At 38.5% G+C, this 26,190-nt stretch overlaps 3 protein-coding genes across 3 annotated transcripts; 2 read left to right on the top strand and 1 right to left on the bottom strand.

Annotated features, from left to right (window-relative positions):
- Positions 1-149: 149 nt before the first annotated feature.
- septin10 (septin 10) lies at positions 150-9,631 on the bottom strand. The gene is made up of 10 exons (XM_079254876.1): positions 9,478-9,631; positions 8,036-8,150; positions 7,478-7,673; positions 7,157-7,343; positions 3,204-3,365; positions 2,715-2,811; positions 2,415-2,583; positions 2,197-2,329; positions 1,925-2,103; positions 150-1,586 (listed from the first exon to the last, which is right to left on the bottom strand). The coding sequence occupies exons 1-10, from the start codon at positions 9,505-9,507 to the stop codon at positions 1,571-1,573; spliced, it is 1,284 nt and encodes a 427-aa protein (XP_079111002.1). The 5' UTR covers positions 9,508-9,631; the 3' UTR covers positions 150-1,570.
- A 907-nt stretch (positions 9,632-10,538) lies between these two features.
- Positions 10,539-13,235, top strand: sowahca (sosondowah ankyrin repeat domain family Ca; the record flags this gene model as incomplete). The annotated part of the gene is made up of 4 exons (XM_079254407.1): positions 10,539-10,884; positions 11,247-11,632; positions 11,723-12,112; positions 12,780-13,235. The coding sequence occupies 4 exons, from the start codon at positions 10,539-10,541 to the stop codon at positions 13,233-13,235; spliced, it is 1,578 nt and encodes a 525-aa protein (XP_079110533.1).
- Positions 13,236-18,919: 5,684 nt separating this feature from the next.
- akap17a (A kinase (PRKA) anchor protein 17A) lies at positions 18,920-26,156 on the top strand. The gene is made up of 7 exons (XM_079254059.1): positions 18,920-19,048; positions 19,627-19,974; positions 20,223-20,441; positions 20,776-20,988; positions 22,693-22,841; positions 23,800-24,040; positions 24,400-26,156. Exons 2-7 carry the CDS (start codon positions 19,648-19,650, stop codon positions 25,219-25,221), a joined length of 1,971 nt encoding a protein of 656 aa, XP_079110185.1. The 5' UTR covers positions 18,920-19,048; positions 19,627-19,647; the 3' UTR covers positions 25,222-26,156.
- Positions 26,157-26,190: the final 34 nt, after the last annotated feature.

Below are 26,190 nucleotides of genomic sequence, written 5' to 3'. Positions count from 1 at the left end.
CTGCATTTAAAAGCAAATGCGATACATGTAATCATCCACTGCCCTTTCCATCCATCCTTTCCAAAGCAAGAGAGGAATTCATCTTGACAAAATTGAAACAAAATTTTTCAGGTCTGAAGAAGCAGACAAGTACAGCATGTCATGGCAAAAATACAAAAGGTTTATTTAAAAAGAAAGGAAAAAAAATCCCAAATAATAAAGTTTTATTCTTAAAAGACATAGCAAAAATGTGTGTGAGATTTTCTCCTGTAGATCAGTATGTGGATAGTGTATCTTTAGGTTTTACACAGTTAAGGCACCAACACATTAGTGTAAGAATCTACTGTCAGTGAGTTAATGTTTGGCTTTTAAATCACACTTTTCTGAAAACCAGCACCACAGTGTCTGCTTTAAATCGTGTAGTTTTACAGTACAAAGAAGTGAATACATACATGTAAAAATAGAGTAACACAGAAAAATATTGTCCTTTTCTTCATTTGCTTCCTAAACAAACACTGACATAATATGATGCATAGTTTGTTTTCAGTGATTTGGCCTATTTCAGTTTGTGCCAACAGGAAAAAAAAATCAACAATATACAGATATGTAGAGACAAGTTTCTGATTCATAATCAAGTCCAACACACATCATGCTGGAAATGTGTCCCACTGTAAATGTAAATGCATTAGAAATGTTCAGAAACAACATCCTCCTTTTGCAACAACCAGTGTGGCTGCTGCAGGTTTTAAGCAATGAGAAATAAAATGCCCTTAAACAGTGATTCTGAACAAGTCTGTATGCAACAGATTAACTTTTAGAAATGGCAATTGATGCCATTTCAATCCTTTTTAAACAAGGATTTCAAACATATTGAAGTAAAACTAGTTAACCACTATATGACCACAAATACTGATGTTATGTATCTATATTTGAGTTTATTGTTACATTTATTGAAGGTTCAACTGGTTTTATAAAAAGTATTTTTAAATTTGACCTTTATTTACTTGTAATACTAAAACTTTATATTGTTGCTTTATTATGAACTTTTTATTCAATTACTCCTTGAAGAATGATAGAAACCTTGTTTAGTGTCATCAATTATCTGACTAAATTAATTTATGGAAAACTGGCTTATTTCACCTTCTGTAATCAGAAAAGGGCTTTATATGAAATTATTAGGAAGCTCTTATGAAACATATGGCAGTGTATATGATGGAAAAGGCCTCACACTATTATTGTACCTGTCTAAGTTCTTTCATCTGTAAACAGAAGCTGGTGAGGATAACTCCGTCTGGCAGAAGTTAAAAAGTGGAGGTGGATAGAAAATGAAGGCATTTTTATATGAAATAAAAGGATAAATACAAAAGGCAATACACAAAATGTCATAAAACTTACAAAAGTGATTAAAAACGAGAATTAAAGTGTACAAAATGACTTTTGGAAACAGTTTTTAAACTTTGGTAAACCATACTTTTACATGCTGCAGGGCGTGTGGTGATGTCCCAGGTAGTGTTTGAGACTGGCTGAAGATGACGTGAACAGACTGTCACTGGTTAAACAATTCATAATGGAGTATATTTCCAAAAGGTCCTCACATGAAGCCGGAGCTGAAACACAAAGCGAATGATATGGCTTAAAATTAGTGATTGACTAAACTTTATGTAAGCATTTGTCAATGAACAGCAATGTTAACTTAAACCAGCAGTTTGTCTCTAGGAAGTCTGATTTTAATAAGCTTCTCTGTCATCTCAGCAGTTGCTGCCACATGTTCATTGATCAGAATGGTAATGTTTATTGTATCACACGTCTCAGTTTGCTAAACCCACTGACAACAGCAGATTACACATGACTCAGCAAACTAATGTAACCATCACTGCCAGCATACATAGAACAGAGAACATTAGCAGAGTGTTTCAAATAAACAGTGTCCAAAAAGGCCTCTTACTTCTTGCGGTCTTTGTCCTTCTTGCCATTGGCTGTGAGGCTCTGGGCCTGCAGGAGCTGAGCGGCAGCTCTTCTCTTACTGAAGGAACTTTGGTCTTCATCAAGGAGCCGCTTCTTCTCCTCCAGAGCTGCTTTCTCATCTGCGTGGAGACGCTTCAGCTGCTCAAAACGACCTTGCAGCTAAAACAAAAACACCCCAAAACAAGAGTTTTACTCTGAGAGTATCGTGATTTATACGGTGTTGAACCAGCTTTTTGGCCCCACTTCTCATACCTCTCTCTCAGCCTCCTTCAGTTCAGCTTCCTTCTCCTTCACCCTCTGCACAAAAATTTGTCTCATCTCATCCTCTCTCTTCTGTAGCTCCACCAGGAACTCCTGACGCTTGGCTTCATAAGTCTGCTGCAAACTATGCACACACACACACACTTCCATTTCATCTCTGTGAACTGTGCATTTTGTATGAAAACAGAACTTCTGAGTGGGCAGCCTACCTGACAGGTTTGCACTCTGGATCCGTGTCCTTGAATCCCATTTCTTCAAGTTTGCAGCGTCTGTAAAGCTCATAATGCCGCGTGTGAGTTTGCTCCCTCAAGTCCTCCATATTGACACAAATGAGCATCTCTCTCAGCTTCACGAAGTCACAGTGATGCTCATTCTCCACTGACAGACAAACAAGCAAATTACAGTGTTATACTTTGTGCTGTTCAATGAAAATATATAAATAAATGAAAATCTTGAGGTGTCACTGAGTTGTATTGTAATACACACAAACACACAGTGATCCATCATACCTTGGACAACACCCCATGGATACTGGCGAGCTTTCACCATCTTATTGCCAACGCAAACTTCCTCAGTACTGCCGACTACAGCAAATGGCAAATGACCCTAAAAAAGGTTTAATATAACATTTTAAAATAAAAGGCTGGAGCTGTTGGAATGTGGACAACAGGACACTTATAAAATCACAGGCTTCATTTACACAAACACTTTCAGCAATTCTTCCTCATACAAATTAAACCTGCATGAACACTTCCACCAGGTGTGCCTGCAAGTATAATTCATCTGATGCTAGAAATAAATTCCAGTTTAATTCTTCACTTCAACTAATGGGAAAACAATAAAAACTTTGTACTAATAAGAACATGTCAGTCTGCAACATTTGTATATTGCAGTCACAGTGATCTACAAAGGGCAAACAAATTAACTACAAAACCTCTGAAAACGTGTGCCTAAACTATAAACCCCTTGTCAGAAAGCATGCCTGTGTGTTTCCTTACGTTCATTGTAGTGTTGACTTTGGCCACAGTCTCATCATCCAGAGGGAACTGGTAGATCTGGACACCATTACTGACCAGCTCACTCATGATCTTGATCTTGAACTTGTGCAGTTCGCTCTTACTGATGGTGTCGGCTTTGGCAATGACTGGGATGATGTTCACCTGCAACGAGATGGGATTTGTATTTGAAATAAACAGCATCTTAATCTACTTTCATTACTCATTCTGAATATCTGCAGGACCTTTTTTGCATCTTATGCAGCTTGTTTAAGAAAATAACAATTTTATAATTCAGCATATACTTTCTTCTTACAGTCATCTCCATTAACACAATTACCCATGTGTGAAGAACATCTGTTATTAACAATTAGTACTTAAAATATTAATAGTGACATTTTAAAGAATATCTTAACACACAAACAGAAGTAGTAGAGCAACTCTCTTTCAGTAGAAAGTATATGCTATTGCAATTGATCAGCAAAAACTTTTCTAGATGTTTACATTATTTTTGCACCTATTCAGATCAACTTAAAGGCACTATTACAATGTTGTGCTGTTTATAAATTAAGCAATAAGCATTAACGTAAACAAAAAGGACAGAAAAAATTCTTTGAAGACATAGTTAAATGTGCAAAACATGTGTAATGAGGCTAAATTTGATATCATTGATTTCTGGAAGAATGGCACATGGCTCTAATCACTATGCTTGTATGCGACACAGGTTCCAGTGATATGGTTCATCATTCCCATGTTGCATTTGTCACTAGGGGTTGGAAGGTGAAAAAGTTTCAACATTTCTCCAACAGTTGGCAAAACGTTTCTCTTCGACTGTCTAACATGACGTTATATTTGTTTTGGAAAACGCGTAAACAGAAGACAAAGAATGATGGACAACCTGCAAAAAAATGCAGAGATAAATCCTCCACCATCACATTTTAAGTCAAAAGTTTGGACATATTTTGGATTTTTTGCTTTGAAAGGAAAAGCAGAGTTGGACATGTCAAAAGCTTTGTAAACTTTGTCATGCAGATGTCGCATAGTCCTGTAACACGACTAACGTTACTGTGTATCTAGCAAGACACAATCCTGAGGTAAATGTAGAGCTATTAGCCAAACAAACGGCAGCAGCAAGCTAACAGACTCTCAAACCAGCACTTTTATATGCAGTCCAAGCTTTTGAAACAGGAGTATCAGTTCAAACAGCTGGTTCAGAATTATTGATGCTGAATAAATTTTAAAAACTGACACACAGTTGATTTTTTTATTTGGGAAATGTGGCTTGTGAAATAGTCTGTAAACTTGGTCATCGTGCAACTTTTTCAGATGGTCTGGTGTTTAAAAAGCAAACTAAAAATTGGCAAAACTGAGGAAATCGCAATTTAAATTGAATCGGCACCCAAAATAAATTGTTACAAATCCAATCGAGAGAAAAGCACATTGTCCTAGACTACTTTTCACCACTTCAGGAAATGGTGGATAAGGATTAAGATTAAGCTAAATCCCAGAAGATGGTGTTGCAGAACTCGATGTAAGAGAATTAGCTAGTATTCACTCGATAAATACTTCTATTCACTCTCGCTTGCTGAAAGAAGCACCTGATATGAAGTTAACATGTCTGGGACAGTGGCTACTGCATTAGCTTGTTAAAATAACTAAAAGTGAAATCATCAGTTGCACCAGTGCAAAAGAAAAAAAAAATCTATATCCAGTATAGTTGTTATGCTGTAGCTGGTCGCACATGTAGGCAATAAAAATGTGTTAATGTGTTTGGCTATATAAAAACACATGCACAAAGGAATAAGCAATATAAATGAACATTTTCTTTCCATATATATATATATCTATACATATTTATGTCTAAACTGGTTTTAAAAAAAGTGTTTTATAAACCATGCCATTTCTAGCCCAGCAGCTCAGTCTGGTGCCCAAGTCGTCCCACATTCCTGTCTGTCATCTCGTTGTACCAAATACAGGCTTGGAATGAGATGTCACTACGCAAGCTTCTGGGCCAGACCACACACCCGTAGATACATGCAGAACACACACTGATCCCAGCAGAGAAAACAAAACAATGCTAGGAGATCTGTTCTAACAGCTGTGTAAGTGAGTGACTATCCGTCACCACAATTGGCTCTTTCTGTGTGTATCTGTACAGTGACACAAAAGGACAACTCAAGTGTGTGTGTGTGTGTGAGAGGTGATTACAGCATTCCACTGCTTCTTCTACTCCTTTCACATGCAAATCCAGGGTTACTGCTACTCCAGGCCAGTGAAACCACACAAACTCACAAAAAACAAGTCACTACACACAGAGAGCATGGGAAAGTTTCTGACCACTTCAAGAGTTATGGAAGCGGGAAAGAGGAGGTGGGGGGCAAGGCAGACTGTGAAATTGTCCCAGCAGTCGCAAATAAAAACCAGCATGTGTTTATTATACACTAAGTCTTACCTTTTTCCTTGTATGCAAATCCGCTTTAATGGTTTTAAGTGTTGTTTATACTAACAACACATCAGTGTTTGAATTTTTTTTTCACCATTTATCTCTATTTGGGGGGAATAATAGAAATTTGGCAGCAGAAATCAACAGTGTACTGTTCAAATTTACAGAGTTCATATTATTCACTTTTTCATAAGCTTGCACAATTTTTTAAGCTAAACTAATTATATAACTAATAATGAGATTTGATGTAAATAACAAATTAGTTTTAACTTTACACCTATAAGTTATAGCAAATGTAGCAGTGTCTAAAGTTCAACCAGGGAAGAAACTGTAAAGGAGGGGGGCCCCGATAATCTCTTGAACTAACGGAACTTTATACAGCAAAATTTTAACAAATTCACTGAAAGTCACATTTTCAGATACAGGAGGCTGAAAACAAAATGCCATTCAGAGTTGTATTTTTTTTTAAATTTGCATTGATCTCTACCACCCGCATATTTTCTCTCAAGCATGGAAAGAAAGGTGATTTTTTTCCATAATATGTTTCCTTTAAAAAATTTATTTTTAGCCATTTTCCCCACCTCCAATGTGCTGACAACCGGCCACTACCGCTTTGCTCTTCACTTTTAGAGAAAATATTGAATATAAGATTTTTCATAAATGTTCATAACTGTGCTGCCCTAAGAAACATGAAGGAAGGAAGGAAGGAAAGAATGAAGGAAGGAAGGAAGGAGCTTGTTCTGGCATTTTCAATACAAACCATTCAATCAAAGTTCGGCTGAAATTTGAGAAATACAATATATGCATCATCATTCATGCTCCGACGATACTGAAACTTACAGTTCCTTTCTGAACGACTGCCGGTATAATGCTCTGCTCATTTAAGGCTGAATGCATACATGGCTAAACAACAGCAGTTAACAGTTGCTTCAATCATTTGTCCATGTTTATATAATTTAGATAAGTCTGAAATTCTCACTAACCTGCTGTGATGACACACTGAGGACTACAGGAGACAAACAATGACTTCAGAAGCTGTAAACAGTACTTCACCACCAGTATGAGATGCACTTCCACAAGAGTTATGCACATGCAGAGTCATGCAGAGGACTTGTACCGTCTCTCAACATGAGCGTTGTTAACACTTTAGTAACAAACGTAATCATATTTTTGGATAGTTTGTATCTGTCTTTCACCAACAGCAGGTCCTGTTGTTTCTGTGAACCATCCAGCTTGTATGAGATCGTGAGAGTTGCAGCTGCCCCTTACACACAAACTCAAATATGATTCCGAGTAGCACCAATTAATCACAGATGCATGTGTTAGAATAAAAGTAACACTGAGGACTTACAAGGGACTAAACTATTATGTTGATGTTTAATGATAAAAACACCTCATTGAATGGGTGAACAACTCAATCTATTACAGTTACCACACAAAACTTGCACTACACTTTTTAATGACTTAAACCATTAAGAATGCCTGAGCCACAATGCTGTGAGACATCTTGTACCTTGCTGTCTAGTTTCTTCATGGTGACCAGGTCCAGGGACTTTAGTGAGTGACCAGACGGGGAAATGAAGTAAAGGCAGGCATGGACTCGTGAGTCATGGTAGTTGTGCAGAGAACGTTTGATCTTTAGCTCCTCCTGTAGGTAACTCTCAAACTGCTTGTCGATGTAGTCCACAACTGGTTGATAGCTGAAACAGACATGACAGTGCAGGTCAGTGCTTTGGGATCTTTATGACCAATTAAATCATTTTATTTTAAAATGTAATATTTCTTCGGTCTTAGTGACTTCTGTCACAGCAGCTGACAAATGTATTAACTGTACCTCTCTTGTTTGTTCATTTGGTCTCCAAAGCCCACAGTGTTTACCACAGTAAGTCGTAGTCTGACATTACTCTCCTGCAGGTCATAGGTTTGAGCCCGGAGCTTCACCTGAGGCTCAAAGTGGGATGACTCAAAGTTCTCAAAGTTAGTATTGAATAAAGTGTCCATTAGCGTAGACTTGCCAATACCGGTCTCACCTGAAGCAAAAATAAAAAATTTGCATTGACTTTTTTTCCAGTTACATACAAATAAGACATTCAATAAATGTTTCTTCAGTAAATTTATTAAAACTCGTTTTAGTCCATTTTAAAACTATATTTTTTTTTATTGTTTTAGTCACAACATGACTACAACTTTAAAACTCAAAACTAAATCAATCCAGTATAAAACAGATGTAGAGCCTGGTAAATACTGTTAGAAAATAAAACTATGTGCATGCATTCACCCAAACAAGTAACAAATGAAATTTAGTTGTGTGGCAACATGAGCATAATAATAATAATAAGGAATCGTGTAATGTATATGTGTATTTAAAAAAAAAAAAAAAAAAAAAAAGTACCAATGCATAGAATATTGAAGCAGAAGCCTTGGCAGATAGACTTGTTGACAAGCTGATCTGGAAGACTGTCAAAGCCCACGTGACCAGCCAGGGACAAGGGCCGGACTCCTTTATCCTGTAAAATACATTAAATACGCTGAGGTTTGCTCTTATAATGTTGCAACTATATTATTTCAGACTCCTTCTTAAACATGGGTTCAAAACTGAATCAAGGCAAATGGGTGGTGTTTGTTTGTCAGACATACACAAGGCCGGATTGTCTAGTGGGAATTATGGGCACAGGCCCAGGGGCCCACACCCAAGTGGGGCCGACGTAGGGCATACACCAGCAGTTTGGAAATGAAACAAAATGTACATAAAAGCCAGGTAGTTACACCACTACCAATAGTATATTGCTATTGGTACCATTGGCTGAGAGATGTAAGAAACGTTGTTTTACAGTGTAGCTCACAATTTTCACAATGTTGCGTTGGGAAAGGGGGCCCTGGAACGCTGGGCCCAGGGGCCTGTGCACTTTTAATCTGGCCCTGTACATACGGTTATGTTTTTTGACTAAGAAATAATCAGTGTGATCCTTATGGAATTGTTTACGTAATATATGGTGCAAATATATTTTTTTAAATATGTGGCTTCTACAAAAGAAAAAACCCTAATTGATTGTTAGATTTTATTTGTAAAAATGATAAATTAACATTTCAAATAGTAACTGATTAGTGCATCTTCAATGTCCACATATCCTCCTCTTACCTGTCCCACCCTGAACTATACAAACATCAGGAGTACATCAGATACACCTACTATGTTTCAACACAAACTGCAGACGTTCAGGAAATTCCTCAAGGCTCAATTTTCCAATCATGTACACGATGGGATGTGTGGAAAACTAAAGAAAAAAAAATGTATGTGGAAAGTCGACTGTGTGGAATTACGCATCAATGGCAAGTTTATTTTAAGAAAACGAAACTGCTAACATGTATCTTATATATGTGACCTTTGGGGAAAAAAAACAAAAAAAAAACAAAAACAGATGACGGCCCAACCTGAATCTTAGCTGATCTCTTTTCCCCCTTTTTCTTGGTGCAAATTAGTTTTATGAAATTATACTTTTCATTAACAAATACAGTAAAGTGCTAATGTTGTGCTAATGTAAGTTAAGCTAGGGTTCTTTGGTTTTAAAAACATGTAAGTACTCTCTTCTTCATATAAAGCTAGTAAAAATAAAAAATAAAAATAAAAAAAAGAAAGAAAGAAAAAAGCTGCACATATGTCCAAGTGAATGGCTACAATGTTGTAGAGTCTCATCCCGAAGCATCGGTTTTACTTTCAGATTTTGATGAAACGAGAAAAAGAGTTATGGAGCTAGCGGTGGCTAACTAATGATAGCCGCGGACACTCCCTGCTCAACTGTCATTTGTAACCACAAGAGAGAGAAAAAAGCCTACCGGCTGCCGTGCGACATCCGAAGAAGCCATGACTTTAGACAGAAGTAAACACTACAAGTAATTCCGGAATTATTTAAATAGAAAAAAACAAAATGAACAACTTTGCGTTCTTTTAGAAATTACTCTCAGGAGCGCCTCTGCTTCCACAGTCGACGACTAGACAGACGAGCCCATTCAAAAACTGTGGGAAAGAGGGTAAATATTTAGTTCATAAAATTGCTTAGATGGTACACTTTTATAAACAATGAAAACAACCTATACTTTACTACTATATAGCTTTTTTCAGAGTGTATATACTTTATTTATTCAAAAAATAGCAAAAACGGACTGTTTACCGTCTTGATCAATTTCAGCACCCTTTTTTGTATAATGGTACAGCCCGAGTTAATTTTGCCTGTTCTTGTGTTGTATTGCTTACCATCAGAAAAATGGGAAATTTTATTTGTGGAGGAACTAATAGCTGTTCGTACATGTTGTCACATAATATCTTAACAAAGAAAAAAAGGAAATTGGAAGAAAGTTTACAGCATTTTCTGAATCACTTGTGAGAACTTAAAGTAGAGGAGTTTGCTTATGTCATTGTGTTCCTTTTTTACTCAGTTTTGTAGCTCAGACTACTTTCTCAATGTGTTTGCATTGTGCATGCTGGCCATTTAATTAGTCACTCCGGTTGGATATGAGAAGCTTTAGTTATTTTTTATCATATATTTATCAAAATATGTCGTAAGTTTATTTTTCACAACACACATTGGGCATTACTTGTTGTTTTGGTTGTCCGAGTTTTTTTTTAGAGCACCTAAACGCAACGTGGTTCCTATGTGGGTAAATAGTTTTGTGCGGTGGCTTTAGAGAGGACGCGCGCGCCCCCTATCTGCCAAAGCACAACACAGACAGGTCTTCCTGATGGAGGAGAGGAGGAGGAGGAGGAGGCCGGAGAAGATGCTGTCATCAGCCGATGAACCGACTTAAGTGAATGAGCATGACCATAAGTGTATTTCGAAATGCTGATTACTCGCTAATCTAGTTAATAATATTATTAAATCCAGTAATTCTGGTTCGTGATGGCGTCCCAGTGCACGGAACAAGCCGTGCAGGAGTTTCTGCTGGAGAGAGGAGGGAGGGTCCAACAGATGGAGCTGATCGATCATTTCATTTCACTCGGAGGGTGTAATGACCAGTCAAACGAAGGCGTGGATGACGACGTGCTGAAGCGCATTGTTGACAGCGTGGGTTTCGTGAAGGTGGAGAACGGTGTGAAATTTGTTTGTTTGGAAGCTGCAGATCGCGTGGGATCAGCGATGCGTACGGACACAGATGGACACAATCACGCGGAGTGCAACGGTAACATCCAAGAGGCGCTGGACGATAAATATCTGAATGGCAATCCTGATAATGAAGACCAAACAGGTGAGGGAAATGCGCCTATTGTGATTATTTTAATCAATGCGTGATTCCCCCCCCCCCCCATTTATGTGAATGGATGGGGTTCCTGTGTCTGTTGAGTTGTGTAACACAATGAATTGTCTGGGTTTTGCCGGTCTTAAAGGCCATTATTTCATTTGTTCAGGCAGGCTGGCAGTAAATGTTAAGAGAGAGAGAGAGAGAACATAACTAGTCTGTATTTCAGGATAGTAACCCAAAATGTTAATATATACCCAGGATAAAGTGGCATGTATGTGAACATTATGCAACAATCTTTGCATTTCAATGAACTCCACCGAGCTTGACTACAGTGCTTGACTACAGTGACATGTTTGACCATTCTTCAGGTGCACCAAATCCACCCTGTGCCAGCTTGGACAATGACAAATGCTCAAATGGTAATGAACAACCTTCAGCCCCGTTCCAGAGCAAGACCAGCTCTGGGACTCCTACCACCGCTGCAGGAGGGGAGGTGAGGCTTAGGGACAGGAGGAGGCGAGAATCTGCCCCAGTTATTGGGATACAAGATCTTGATCAAGCCCACTCCACTGGGTCCCACAACCAGCAGGTGAGAGGGGCACGCAGGATTTCCAAAGGATCCCAGCGGGCCATGCTGACCAGTTGCCTATCTGAAGACAGTGCTTTGGAGGGACTGGAGTCTATAGGGGATATCAGCACACCCAAAGGAAGCCGCAGGAACTTTATAGAGTTGATGATGAGTAGTTCTCCTCAGGTAGGAATTGTGGAGACACTGGTAAGTTGAATATAGACATTATAAACCATTCAAAAGAGTAAACCTCTGTAAATATTCTGCCCCTCGCAGGTTCGAAGATCCTTGATCAGCCGTGGCTCACGCGTCCGAGACTCGGTGAGGAGCGAGGGTGACTCAACATCTCTGCTGTCCTCCAACACAGATGAGGACTGTGCCTCTGTAACCCTGGACCCATTAGAGCATGAGTGGATGCTTTGCGCCTCGGACGGCTTGTGGGAGAGTTTGCAGCCGCTGCTTTCAGTGGAACCGAGTCTTGTGACCAAAAGAGACTTTGTGACAGGCTTCACCTGTCTCCACTGGGCGGCAAAACAGGGCAAAGCCGAACTCCTCTCCCAGCTGCTGGCCTTTGCCAAGGAGAACACTGTACCTGTGAATGTGAATGTTAGATCAAGTGCTGGATACACGCCGCTACACCTGGCTGCTATGCATGGACACACACAGGTGGGTTGCAGGGAATGTGGTGTCATGTGTTGCACCTGCTCAGTGATGCAGCTTGTAGATATTAAAACTCATTAATTATTCATTCTGCCTTTTTACAAAAGAAATGAACATAACTACTGTTTCCTGTGGAATTGTAAAATACCAGCCAGCAAACACCAATTTTCAGTATAAACTCATGAAAACAATCAATAGGAAAAAAAAGCTATAGGCTACTTATTTATTGTTGTTTTGTCTTTTATCAGGTCACTGAAAATCAATAGCAAAAGTAACTATTCCAGTTTTGATTTATTATATTGGGGATGTACAATTCCAGTTCTCCAGGGTTGCTATGGTTGTAGATCAGGGATGCCAAATTCTGGCTCTTGTAGAGCCACTGTCCTATATGTTATAGATGTTTCCCTGCTGCAACACACTTGATTGAAATGAATGGATCATTAACAGACTCACGCAGAACTTGATAAACTATCGAGTTGATCATTCATTAGATGTTATATCAATCAGATGTGCAGCAGCAGAGAGACCCCTGAGTGGCCTTTGAGTACTGGAATTGGACATGTGTTTTTACATCATATTCACATTTTTAAGCATTTATATTGTATCCACTAAAGTACTATGAAACAAGACTCCAGACCCTGAAGTTTGGATGTGATGTGCTGGGATTTTACAGGTGGTTCGTGTGCTGCTCTCAGACTGGGAAGCGAACCCTGAAGCTCGAGATTACAGCGGGAGACGAGCCATCCAGTATCTGCCCCCGCCGTTGGTCTCTGACCTGCAGCAGGAGGGAGTGGTCACCTCACCAGGAGCGGAGTCAGACACAGAAAATGGCAGCAGCAAAGGGCGTGGCTGGAGGTTGCCCAAAGTCCTCCAGGGCAACCTGAACCCATTGCGGCTACTGAACTCACCAGCAGAGACAGCAGATGACTCACCAGGTTCTGGGAAGAGCAAGGGCGGATTGCAAAGGAAGTCATCCCTCAGCCGGCTAAATGCTCGGCTGCACCGAGGGCGCCACCGAGCTCAGATCATCCACAGCGCTTCCTTCAGGGACACGGGTGAGGTGGGAAGAGGAGAGGACCTAGCCAGCAGTCCGATCCGAACCAGGCCACTTTCCAACTTGTTTGGCTGAACTTAAACTTGCTTATCACATTATTTAATACACAGAGTACCTGCCTTTATAATCTGACAGGTCAGATATTTTTATAACAGAAATGAATAGTGCTTAAAATAACAAATGGAGTTTTTCTATAGTATGATTTTACATAAATCACCGCAAATTGATGTTTTTCTAAAACTCTAACTCACTTTTGCTCTAAAAGCAGTTAGACTTTTTTCAGGGCAGGACATAATACACACAGCATTTTATTTGTCACTTGAATTCACTGACTGAAAACTCAGCCACTTATCTGTGTTTGGGATTTTTCCATATTTCTTAGGAAAGATTTGGAGCAGCTAACAAATATTAAACCTTGTAACATATCTTAGAATAATGCAAAAGCAACTTCCAGCATTGCAGATTGCTGTCACTTGAGTCACAGTAGCATAATTTAAAAAAACAAAAAACAAACAAACTTTGGATTGCTTCCACACTGCTCTCCAGAACCACATCTGTTTACAAAGTAATATATTTATAGAACTCAGTTTTTACATTTTTACCTCCTTTAATTGGATGGTGTTGAGTTTTTTTTTTCTTTTTGTACATGTCTGTAATGAGAACAAATGCAATTATTTTCTAAGTAGCAAATTTAAATATTCAAACTGAATTCTTTTATCAATCAAGCTGGTGCAGTCAGCTTGTTTGCACTTTGTCACTTTGAAGATGGTAGGGGATTTTTGGGATTCAACTGTATAAACTAAAACCTTTAGTCTCTGGACATGCCTTTATTTTAAATGTGTAGAATCAACCATGCTGATAAATTACAAATAAGGACATGTACTTGTTTTCCAAACCTTTCATCTATCTTTATTGATAAATGGTACCAAAAAGTCAGACCCAGATTATTTGTACAGAAACATGTTGTGATAAAGAAGCATATTTACAGAGTCAAGTACATGAATAACATAGTTTATATTTCTTTTTTTCTGCTAACTATATTGTACATCATATTATATGAGACTGCGTCACCTTTCGTTGTGAGTCACCTGGTGTGTATATTTTGGGTCTGTAGTTTAGATTGTTTTCTTTTCATTCAATTCGATACAGCTGACCTTTTTGTCCATTCCAGAGGTTCTTGCTTGTCTAAGTGAAACACAGGTTCACTGATTTGTTCACAATTTGAGCTTTCAAAGATCAGCAGATGTTTATAGATCCTATTGGGAATTAGTAAAGTTCAGGTTATGGCCCTAAAAAGCCTGCAGATCACTGATTAGTTTACACTAAATAAGTAATCAAATGCATACAGTATATGACACAAAATTCAAAAGTCTCAATTGGCTCAAACTGTTGCATCTAATCTTGTTTGGCTGAGCAGCACTGAACAGACTTCCTTACTGGTTTCCCAGACATGTGAACCAGACATCCTCAATGACAGATACCATGAATGATCCCTTTGTATTTTGTAGCATTTGTATTTAAATCATAGGGTTTGTGTCATTGTGTTTTTGACACTTTTGATGTAGAATTGTAATAATGTGCATGTGTAGGGGAATTGTAAGAGCTGTACACTGTTATTTTGTTACTACTTTTTGTTTCTTTGTAAATAATTGTGCCATTCTTGTTTGTGAAATACTGTGAAGTCATTCTGTGGTGTGAAATCATTGTTAATGAGCCACTCTTGTCTTTCTAATCAAGTCTTACTGGTGAATGTGAAATAAAGCAATAATTGTTTGCATAAAACTAAAACTGCATTGTCAGCCGTCGCTTATTTTACATTACTGTGACAACAGTGGTCGCCAACATAATGAACTTACATAGTCCAGGTTTGGCCAAAAATAAAAAAGACCTCATTTAAAAATAAATAAATAAACCCTCCAGAGACATTTTTGTAATTGGACAACAGCAGTAAATGAAGCAAACCACTTCATCGGCTGTTCCTGCTGACACCCAGGGATTGTCCTTGTTTGGTGGCGCTGAATAATTGATGACCTGACAACCCCTCATCCCAGCTTGGTGCAGCATTTACAGCAAAACCACCACTTCCTGTACACATATAGCACATGATATATTCACAGTGAGTTCTCCTTAAAAATATACTTTATGCGAACTGACCCAAAGTCTTTACCCATCTAGTTTTATATGCGTTTCAAAGTATAAGCCATCCCAGTTTTTCTACATGTCGGAGTTTTTCCTCCTCTTTGGTGTAAATTTGAGCCTGTTAGCCACAGTATGCTGCAGAGGATTAAATTAAATGAAATGTAAAAAAGAGAATAAATTTAAATTCAAAAGCACTCCCAAGCAGGAATAGGATATTATGATTCATTTCCAGCCAATGTCCTCAATACATGGGACTGAACAGATAACTCCGGCTCTGACAATCCTCTTCATGTTCTTCTGTCAGCTTGTCTAGGTCTGTTTTCCATGTTAACCACATCAAATCACCCACAAAAAGCAGGATTACACTTAAGCAGGCACTGCTTATCATAAGTTTGCTGTTTATGTTATTGTGGATGCTCATAAGTCAGAGTCTGTAGATGTTTCGTTGAGCCCTGATATTGAAATCATCTACAAGAAAGAAAAAAGAGCTGCAAAGAGCTTTTTTTATGGGTCTGTGAAATCCAGAGTTTTTGGTAAGCCTATCTATTTAATGACTGCTGATCAGGACAGAAGAGCATGTCTGACTGCAGCCACTGACCTACATAGACACTGAGGGGAGTAATGCCTATTATGTAAATTCCTCTGCCATCTTTTCAGGGAAACTGTGACAACTTTTTTGCCTGGGGCCCTGTTGGACAAATCCATGTCCAGCCCATCCACTTCTCTCGCTTCCAACTAAAAGAGTTAACATGGTAGTGATGGCCGTCATTCCAAGCTTAAAATGGCACCAACAGTGTCAAACACTCATCATGCTTTTGAAACAAATATGCAATCAACTAGTCTTTTTTCTATGTGATTTTTATTTCTTTTTTTTTATTGTTGGCCCACTTTAAGAGAATATTACAAACATCCGCAGGTGCAAATATACATACATACATTCATTTATAGATAGATAGATAGATAGATAGATAGATAGATAGATAGATAGATAGATAGATAGATAGATAGATAGATAGATAGATAGATAGATAGATAGATAGATAGATAGATAGATAGATAGATAGATAGATAGATAGATAGATAGATAGATAGATTTTTTCAGGTTTTGCATTTTTATCCCTTTACATAATTCTTTCGTTGGTTTTTAGATTTTCATTTTTTTTTTAGACAGTTTTTAATAATTTTGCATCTCCTTGTGGTTATTTTTTTTTTTTAATCTAATTTTATGCATGTATTTCTTCTCTGCTTTTTTTTGTGTCTTAATTTCTGTGGTTTTGCAGGTTTTTAAAGCCATTCCGCATGTTTTTACACTTACCATATATTTTTTTATGCCTGTTTTGTCTTTCTCAGGGATTAACCTGCATTAACCTAAAAGGGAAGAAGGGAGTTTGTGTTTGGTTGGTATTATACTTTGTGAACAACATCTGATGAGTCCCTTTATGGCAGTGTTTCTTAATTCTGGTCTTCAAGCCCTGCATGTTTTTGACATGGTCCTCATCCAAAGCACCTGAGTCAGATTATTGAACTTCTTCATCAAGTTCTTTGAAGCCTGTTAACGAGCCCTTTATTTCGTTCAGGTGTGTTAAAGTAGGGTTGCCTATAAAACATACAGGGCAGGGGGTCCTGAGGACCAGAATTAAGAAACACTCAATACAGAGAGATACAACATGTAAAGATGATGTGTCTGTAAAATGAGTAACATGACTAACTGTGTGGGTGGTGCCCCCAAATATGTGTCAATATCACAAGCAATATTCTAACTGTATTGACTCCTATTTAAAGATTTAAGTGTTGGAATGTGTATCAATGACATCTGATTAAGTGATTCATGAAGTCAGACATATTTGGGATGAGATGTTGGAGCCAGTGGTAACCAGAGGTGTCAAGAAACGAAGTACAAATAATTTGTTACCTCAAGTAGAAATTTTGGGTATCTATACTTTATTGGGCCCTGCGATGCACTGGCGAGCTGTCCAGGGTGTACCCTGCCTGTCGCCCAAAGCCAGCTGGGATAGGCTCCAGCTTCCCCGCGACCCTGAATTGGAATAAGCGGTTCGGAAAATGAATGAATGAATGAATATACTTTATTGGAGTAAATATTTTTCAGATGATTTTCCACTTCAACTCCTTACATTTTTGCGCGATTATCTTTCAACTCCTTACAATTTAAAATTACAAATAAAAGTAGTGTATTCCTACATCTTTCCAGCATATATATGTATATATATATATATATGTATATATATATATATATATATATATATATATATATATATATATATATATATTACACCCACACACACAATTTTTTTTTCAAAAATTAATTAGTTTTGTTTTCTTATTAACTATAGCTTCATTTTTTTGTTTGTCTCCTAATACAAATGTGTTGCCCTCACTGATTCCTGCAGCTAAGCTTATATTTACTTATATTCCAAGAAAGGTTGTTGGTGACATGCCTTTTGAAGTTGGACTCTTTGCAACATGACAGTGCTTACAGTCATCATATCTTCCAGGCCATTAAACACATCTTAATGCACATACATGGTTCTTTAAAATATTTACATTGCACCCAAACGTGTTAATTTTTCATCAGAATCTACGTGGCTGAAAAGGTGTAATGCTTCCCAGCTTTTTCAGTATTAACATTCTGATATAACATCCTAGTCATTTTAACTTTTACAAAAATGTTTTTTTGGGGAGAGCTCAGTAGGCTCTGGTGCCACAGTTTAAACATTCCTTTTTAATGGTATTTTTCCACATCTGTATTACTTTTACTTTTATACTTTAAATTTTTTTAAAGTAAAGTATTTTTTTAAATCACTACTTTTACACTTTTATTAAAGTAGAAAATTTGAGTTGGTACTTTAACTTACAGAAGTCTTTTTAAACCTGAGTATCTAATGCGTAATGAATGTGAATACATTTGACACCATTGGTGGTAACCCCATAACTCGAGAAACTGCTAACTTCATCCTCCAGGAAGTCCTCCAGAATTTCGGGAGTGGAGAGAATGGAAATGTCTGCTGTGAGTCCCAACCATGCAGGTTGACCTTCAAGTCCTGCTTACAGCAACTGAGGTCTCCGACTATGTAAAATAAATTTTCAAAAGGCCAATGGTGTGTTTTTCATGAACACCAACCAGAGAATATTGCAGGGGTCTTTTGTTTGGGGGTGGTTCTATTGAATGAGCAAAAGAATCAGCATCCTCTCACAAGTTATACCTTCTTGTAAAGGTGACTAATCAGGCTTTTAATGAAATCTTCAAAGAAACATCAACCTGTATTATTATAGGGGAGACAGAAAAATAAACACAGATGCCCTTAATTTCTGAGTGTTATCCCTGAATAACTTTTCAGGGACAATTCCAGGGCCACCCTATTACCTTGGGTCCAGAGTTGGGAGCCTTATTAAGTCAACCATCCATGAAAATGTAAATAAATCGTTGCACATGCTGTAATTCGTAGTTATGCATTCCCACATAATGCCACGCGGGGTCGCTGTATTTTACTACGGGCAGTGGACTGTCGTTGCACGTTGTTTCTTTGTGCGGTCAAAGCTACAGTCTATGGGTCAAAGTTGAGTTTATGGGAAACTGATTATTGATTAGCTCCTCTATGATTAGCACACAGTAGTTGAGGTTTGACTTTAATGGGTAGACGTACGAGTTAATTAGTCTGTGTTTGGCTCTGGCGAGCACTTAACAGCAAGACTGGAGGGGTTTTGCTCACCAGGAGGCTGACTAAAGTTTGGTAAGTTGCGGTTATATATGTAATACCTGACGTTAGCATACCTATGTATAAAAACAGATAGTTGTTATGCAGCTACAGCGGCAGAGTTATGGGAATGGAGGCTAACTAGCATGTTGCTCTTTTAGACATTTAGCTACAGCGGCTAACGGAGCTGTTCCTAACAACTGAATCTGTTTACTAATGGTTCGTGTTAGCTACTCAATTCTTGGTTTATTTCAAGGCCCGCGACTTCTCCTACTTTCATAAGCTGACGTAAGCTTAAGTTGAGCGTTTGTTTTCAGCTAAAGACGATTGATAGATAGCTTTTTGTCAGCTGTAAATCCAACTTTCCTAAAAAGCATTATTAATGTTTGTCGCTTATATTAGGTTTATTGTGGTTAGCTTAGCACCTTTAAGGTTTGAGAATCAATTTCATCCGGTTTTACCTACACACAGTTTTTTGTTCTTAAAAACCAGCGGGCAGTTGTGGGTATTATAGTATTAATAATAGTAATAACAACAATAATAATAATTCATGTTTAGCTGGTGTTTGGTGTGGAGGCTCTTTTTTTTCATCATAACACTGATTCGGCTTGCAGATTCTCCGCCTGTTTGCAAACATGACCACCATCGTCCATGACACTACAGAGGCCGTAAGCTTGTCCACAGAGTACAACTTATACCTCAAGCCCATTGCCAAGATGTCCATCAGTGTGGCTTTGCCACAGCTCAAGTTACCAGGCAAGAGCATCTCCAACTGGGAGGTAATGGAAAGGGTAAAGGCCATGGTAGCTCCCGAGCTGTTTTCAGCTCTTCGGATCTCCAAGAGCACCATGGACTTTATTCGCTTTGAGGGTGAGGTAGAAAACAAGACAGTGGTCAAGAGCTTGTTGGGCCGTCTGGATGGAAAGACCATCAAACTTAGCGGATTTACTGATGTACTGAAGGTAAGACTAATGCAGTGTGGGATCTTTAAAACTGCTGTTAATGTTGCAGACAAGGTTAGACTAAAGGGAGACAACCTATTCTAAAATGTGCTGTAATTTGACTAAGTTGTAATGAGAACTGGCCTAATTCAGAATTAAACAAGAACTAAAAGTCTTGACTAAACATAAATATTTATTATAATATCCCTCCTTAGTTCAATGTAATATTCTGGTCACTGTTTAGATTCACTTGCCTTTTATTTCTTCAGGTTCGCGCTGTAGAAAATAAAGTGGACTTCCCCACCCGGCATGACTGGGACTCTTTTTTCCGTGACGCCAAGGACATGAATGAGACTCTTCCAGGAGAGAGACCTGACACGATCCACCTGGAAGGACTTCCTTGCCGCTGGTTTAGCCAGAAAGATAGCCAGTTCCCAGACCGGCCCTCAGAAGAAGTCCTTACTGCTGTTTTTCAGACATTTGGCAAGGTTGTTTATTCTTTTTTTTAAATCAATGTTTTGTTGTTTTTTTTACCATCTTTAAGAATAAGTTCAGACACAGGCTGTCAGAAACAACTCATGTAATGCACATTGTGCTGCCTATAAAGTAAGCAGGAAGCTTCTGAAAGCCTGTTCTTATAGAGTTCTTAGTGTTGTTTGAGATTTTAGTACCCTGACATTGACGTTAACATATTTTCACATGGAGAATGTAGAAATTGAAAATTTGAATCACTAAAAATATTAGTTTCTTACTGATACTGTGTTTTTATTCATGCATTACTATAAAAAGACTCAAACATACATATTATATGTTGATATTTAGGTGCGTAATGTCGATATCCCCATGCTGGACCCGTATAGAGAGGAGATGATGGACAAGAACTTCAGTACCTTCAGCTTCGGTGGACACCTAAACTTTGAGGCTTATGTCCAGTATCAGGAATACTGTGGCTTCACAAAGGCCATGGACACGCTACGTGGCATGAAGCTGATGCTAAAAGGAGAGGATGGGAAGGCGGTGGCATGCAACATCAAGGTACTGCAGCCTGCACTAGCTGTTAAGATTCATTTAAACCTTATTATTTATAGCTAAGATTATATTTCTCTCCCAATTTGTTTTAAACCTTCAGATTTACTTCAAGACCTTGAGTGGATGTGGCATTTTATGCAAAGTTTTGGTGCATCGTGAAGACTTGTAGGTGTTTGACTGCAGTGTTGATTGGGGTGATTATTTGTCTCGTCTGTTACAACAGATGAGATAAGAGTGTTCTTGCTTCATGAAGACATTGATAATGAACAGGGATCTAACTGGGGATTGTAACATTTATTTATAAAAATAAAACATTTTAGGTTGGAAAATGGTTGCGTTCCAGCAGATAAATTTAAACGATAAATAACAAAAAGTAGTTTAATAAAGCAAAGTTAAATAAGCTAAAATAACTAAATAAGACAGTAGTTCAATAGTTGTTCAGGGGGTAGTAGTCAGCAAAAGCAAAACCAATTTTAAAACAGTGTATGATTACATAACTTGTAAAATTAGTTCATGTAAAATAAAAACTGATGATCTTCTGACATCAAACATATAATATTTCATCAAATGTTTGGTGGGCACAGCAAGGGAGATGAGGAGGATGACGGACAGGAGAAAAGAGCCAGAGAGGTGTGGAGGAACCTATAAAATTCAACATCTCTAGAAACCGAGCTGTTATTATAGTAGATATTCAACACCATCACATCAACATTTTTTTTTTTTTTTTTTTTTTTTTTTTTTTTTTTTTTTTTTTTTTAAAGATACTCTGTATTAAGGGTGGCTGTGGTTCAGGTGGTACATTGGTAGCCTTCCAGTTGGAACGTCTCTGGTTTGATCCACAGCCCACTGCCTCTCAAACTGTTCTTTGGCAAGATACCAGTCTCTAATTGATGTGTGATTGTACTGGAAAAAGTGCTACATATGTTGAATGTACGTGGATAACATATTAACTTTAGATATTTTTTAATATGTGTGAATTGGTTTAATGTAACACAGACAGGTAAAACATTTTTTTGTTGTTTTTCCTTTAAAGTCTGGACGATGTAGAAAGGAATTAGCCTTTATTTTTACTCTGCAGCTTACAAGTATGTGAGCCTTCAACACACTGCACAAGGACTCTTAAAAACACAAAGGTTTGCTCTGCTCAAAGCAGTGTGTGAACACAGTTTCAGCACAGCAAAATTTTATTTGTGTGTAAGGTTTAAGCTCTCCAGACTTTAACAAACACAAGTATACGAGAGAAAAGTTCACCGTGGATGGGAATAGAATTAGTCAGACTGAATTATTAAGGACATCTGTGATCTGCCTGCTGCTGTTATGTGTCTTAGGTTGCCAGAAAAAATGCATCTCCCACAGTCGTTCAGCAGATGTGTACAATTTTAACTATGGAATTGTAGTCTGAGCCACAAAGAAGCTCTAAGACCTTTTTAATGCAATGAGAATAGAAGCTGCATCGTCAGTGTTCCTAAGATAATGAACATTGGGGGAGCCAAGTCTCTTAATCCACAGAATTGAGCTGTGTAATCGAAATGAGGGCAAGAACTGAAAATGATGGCGTGTATAGTGATGCTTAATAGGAAACTATGAGAAACAAAGTTGTTTTGTTGCTTAAAAAGTAAAGCAGCTTTTCACTGCAAATGAAAGTTCCTTATCTCAGCATTTAAATATGAAAGCTTTTAGAATAATTCATGTCATATTTTTGTTTTGCAGGTGAGCTTTGACACCAGCAAGCACCTTGGAGAGGTAGCCATTAAGAGAAGGAGCCTGGAGAGGCTGAAACTACAGGAGCTGGAAAAGCAGAGAGAGGAGCAGAAACGACGGGAGAAAGAAGAGGAGGAGCGACGAAAGGAGGAGGAAAGGTATGATGGAAGTGTGTGGAGGTAGTTCATGTTCAGCAAAGTGTGATTGACAAGGATCGAATATGGAAGGAGGTTTAAAGTATGCTGCGAAGGAGAGGATCTCTACACTACTGAGGGGAGAAGCTAGACTCAGAAATGAGCATAAAATGTAACTCAACAAACTCCATATTAATTAAAAAGCATTACAAATATTTTATTTTAGAAGAGAAAAGTTTTGTCATTATAATCCATGTAATCTTTCAATTCAATACCAACAGCTGTTGAAAAAAAAAGAAAAAGTCAGACCAGCTTGTTATCAACTGTGTTGCATCACTTCTTCTACGTATGTGGGAACTTATGACATGAGTTGCTGTAGATCTAATATCAAGAAAAAATATATACTTTTCCCTTTAATGTTGGATTTCAGAAATGTAGACTAGTCTGTCACCTCCACGCTTACAGAAAAGCTATGCTGCTCTGCGATATGGAGAATGGGATTTTACCCTCCCTAGAACAGACGTTTTGTTGATTGCAGCACATATAACTTCAAAAACTTGGTGTTATTGGTACTTTCACAGATATGGGAATGATCCATCCCATGAGCAGTATTGCACCCTTGTGTCATCACAGACTATGTGCTACCAACAAGCTGAGCTGTCCCTCTTTAGCCTGGAGATTTTCCAAAAATGATTTCAAGTGCAGTTTTCCATTTCATCTCAGTCCATGTTCAATCCTGTTGGAGCCCAGAGAAGGATTTTCTATATTTTACTTTTTCTTCTGCCTTTGACTTCTAAAGACTTCATTCACATTTGTGACATGCTGCCTTAAATCTTTCGATGTGAATGACTTGGTTTTGTGAAACTATATAATTGAGTATTGTGGGATCTATTTTCATTAGTTTAATAAGTGCGTCACAACTGAAGCTATTCATGTTTGGTTAATTTGTACAGTATTGTGATACATTAAATAATCTCTCCAGGAAACAGAAAAAACAGGAAGAGGAAGAAAGGGAGAGAAAGAAGGAGGAGAGGATACGGAAACGAGAGCAGAAGCTGCGGGAGAAAGAGGAGAGGAGGAATTTGAAGAAGGTGAGGCGACGGCAGGAGGAGGAGCAGAGGAAGCTGCAGATGAAGATTGCCATGGAGGAGAGGAGGCTACTGCTGGCTCAGCGCAATCTGGAATCAATACGGCTCATTGCGGAGCTGCTGGCAAGAGCTAAGGTACTAAATTTGCACAACATCACTGCACTAGTTTAGTCACATCAGCTGGATTCTTGTTAGCGCTGCAGTCACTGAAGTGTTGATTTTCTTCACATTCACACACATTCATATCACAATGTTGGCTGTTTTACAGCTTTTGTTTTCATCATACATGCAAAAATGACACTTTAGAGGTATTTGTATAACACCGTGAGGTTTCACTGTAGGTAGGAGTCAGCAGTGCCCCGTTTAGTCTAACCCAGATTTGGAATATTTGGAACTTGAACTAGCTTCCACTAGATACATGTTGCTTTATTATAAATAATTTCTCATCCTAGTTGTTTTTCTTCTTCCTGTCTGTGTGCGATCCTTCTCCTCAGACTCTAAAGCAGGAGCAGCAGGAGAGAGAGAGGGCTGAGCGCGAGGAGCGGGAGAGGCAGGAGCAGGCTCGACAAAAGGAAGAACTGGCCCGTCTTCAGCAACTGGAGGCCTCTCGACGCAAGCAGGAGGAAGAGCTGCGAAGGGTAGAGGTGGAGAAGCACCGAGCGCTGGAGCTCCAGCGCCGAGAGAAGGAACTGAGAGATAAACTTCTTTCCAACCTCATTAAGAAAAGCAGCAGGAAAACTGCGGGAGCTGCCGGCCCTCTGACAAGGGAAGAGGCCTCTGATAATGAGAGTGAGATGTTGGGAGCGCAGGACCAGGTGAATGGAATGAAGCCAGCTGAGCGCCACGAAAAGCAGCTATCTGGTGTGCATCCCCAAGTTTTAGGAAAGAAGAAATCAGAAGAGAGGAGAAGAAGGGAGGACAGTCAGGAAGAATTGATTCAGAACAGACACAGTAGAGAAAGAGCGAGGGGCCACTCCCACAGAGACAGGAGCTCATTTAGCCAAGGAAGGAGGAGGCGCTTCCACAGTTACAGTAGAAGAAGGAGCCCAAGCCGTCAAAGGAGTTACAGTCGCCACAGGCGGCGCAGCCACTGCAGCAGCAGCAGCAGAACAAGCTCCAGTCGAGAGAGGAGCCGGAGCAGCAGTGGGAGGAGCTACAGCAGGGGGAGGAGCCACAAGCATAGTCGCCGCAGATACAGCAGACATTGCTCCAGAAGCAGCAACAAAAGTAGGGGGCACAGGAGTCACAGTCATCATAGTCGAAGACACCAGAGACATAACAACAGTAGGGATGGAAGCCACTCAAGACGACGCTGAACATTGTAGCATGAACCAACCTTTTGGACTCCGACTCGGAGTCCAGCTAATTTTAAAAGAATAAAAATCGGAGCTTACGAAACTTCAAATTCACTTCTAACAACACAATTAGTAAGGAATGTGAATCATTCAAGTTGTTATAGTAGTTTTTACTCAGCAACTTTTGTTTTTCAGCCATTTTTTGCCCATGAGAAACTTCTGACAGTTTTTAATTGTCCAAATATTCTGTACTGGTTTTGGGTTCCTGCCAAATAATACCAACTTACTATTTGATTTGACTTGAACTAAAATTTATATGTGAAAGACTCTGCATCAGTATTTATTAATGTGGAAAGTAAACAAAAGCTGGTATTAAAACGAGCTTTTCAGTGACTGAATATTCTGAGATTGAAACTTAAATACTGATTGGAACACCAGAATTACAAGTTCATTTAGGCAGATACACACCTTAAAATACAGAGCCTGTTAATAACATCTGCAGTTTCTTGAATTTAATCTATCTGTTGTAGTTGAGAAAGAATTGTATGAGAACTGTTCATAACAAATACTAAATGGTTTATTACAAATGAGTAAGTGTCAGCCACGCTTATTTGTACCAGGGTATCAGTTCTGTTGCTGATACAGTCTTTAAAAAATAAAAAGAGAGAAAGGAAGGAAATCACAAACTTCATGCTTTTGTAAGGAAACTTGTTTGGACTTGATGTAGCCAATAGTTTCTTTGTGAATATTTTAATTTAGAACACAAGTGATGCATTTGAGGCCTTTATTTTCTTTTAGGATTCTTTTTTCTTTTTATTTCTGTGATAAAAGTTGAAGAAACATTTACATAATGAAAAAAAGTGAATGAAGTAAAAGGTGTTTTTCTTGATTTTACACATATTGTGGTAGAAACATTTCTTTTTATTTGGGATGGGGTGGGGGGTGTTGTACATGAAGCTCAGCTTTGGGAAGTCGATCCTTGTTCTGTTG

Source organism: Telmatherina bonti (assembly GCF_933228915.1).
Source record: "Telmatherina bonti genome assembly, chromosome: 15".
NCBI lineage: Eukaryota > Metazoa > Chordata > Actinopteri > Atheriniformes > Telmatherinidae > Telmatherina > Telmatherina bonti.
The sequence above is the reverse complement of the archived record's forward strand: the minus strand, read 5'-3'. Positions and strand labels throughout refer to the sequence as shown.

What these genes read in the sequence shown, in the direction of transcription:
- septin10 (XM_079254876.1), bottom strand. Translation starts at nt 9,507, where the DNA reads ATGGCTTCTTCGGATGTCGCACGGCAGCCG. An exon ending in TGAAGAAACTAGACAGCAAG is followed by an intron (nt 3,366 to 7,156) that starts GTACAAGATGTC and finishes ATCTCGTTGCAG; the next exon opens with GTGAACATCATCCCAGTCAT. An exon ending in CCAGAGTGCAAACCTGTCAG is followed by an intron (nt 2,330 to 2,414) that starts GTAGGCTGCCCA and finishes GTGTGTGCATAG; the next exon opens with TTTGCAGCAGACTTATGAAG.
- akap17a (XM_079254059.1), top strand. Translation starts at nt 19,648, where the DNA reads ATGACCACCATCGTCCATGACACTACAGAGGCCGTAAGCTTGTCCACA. An exon ending in GATTTACTGATGTACTGAAG is followed by an intron (nt 19,975 to 20,222) that starts GTAAGACTAATG and finishes TTATTTCTTCAG; the next exon opens with GTTCGCGCTGTAGAAAATAA. An exon ending in CGACGAAAGGAGGAGGAAAG is followed by an intron (nt 22,842 to 23,799) that starts GTATGATGGAAG and finishes TAATCTCTCCAG; the next exon opens with GAAACAGAAAAAACAGGAAG.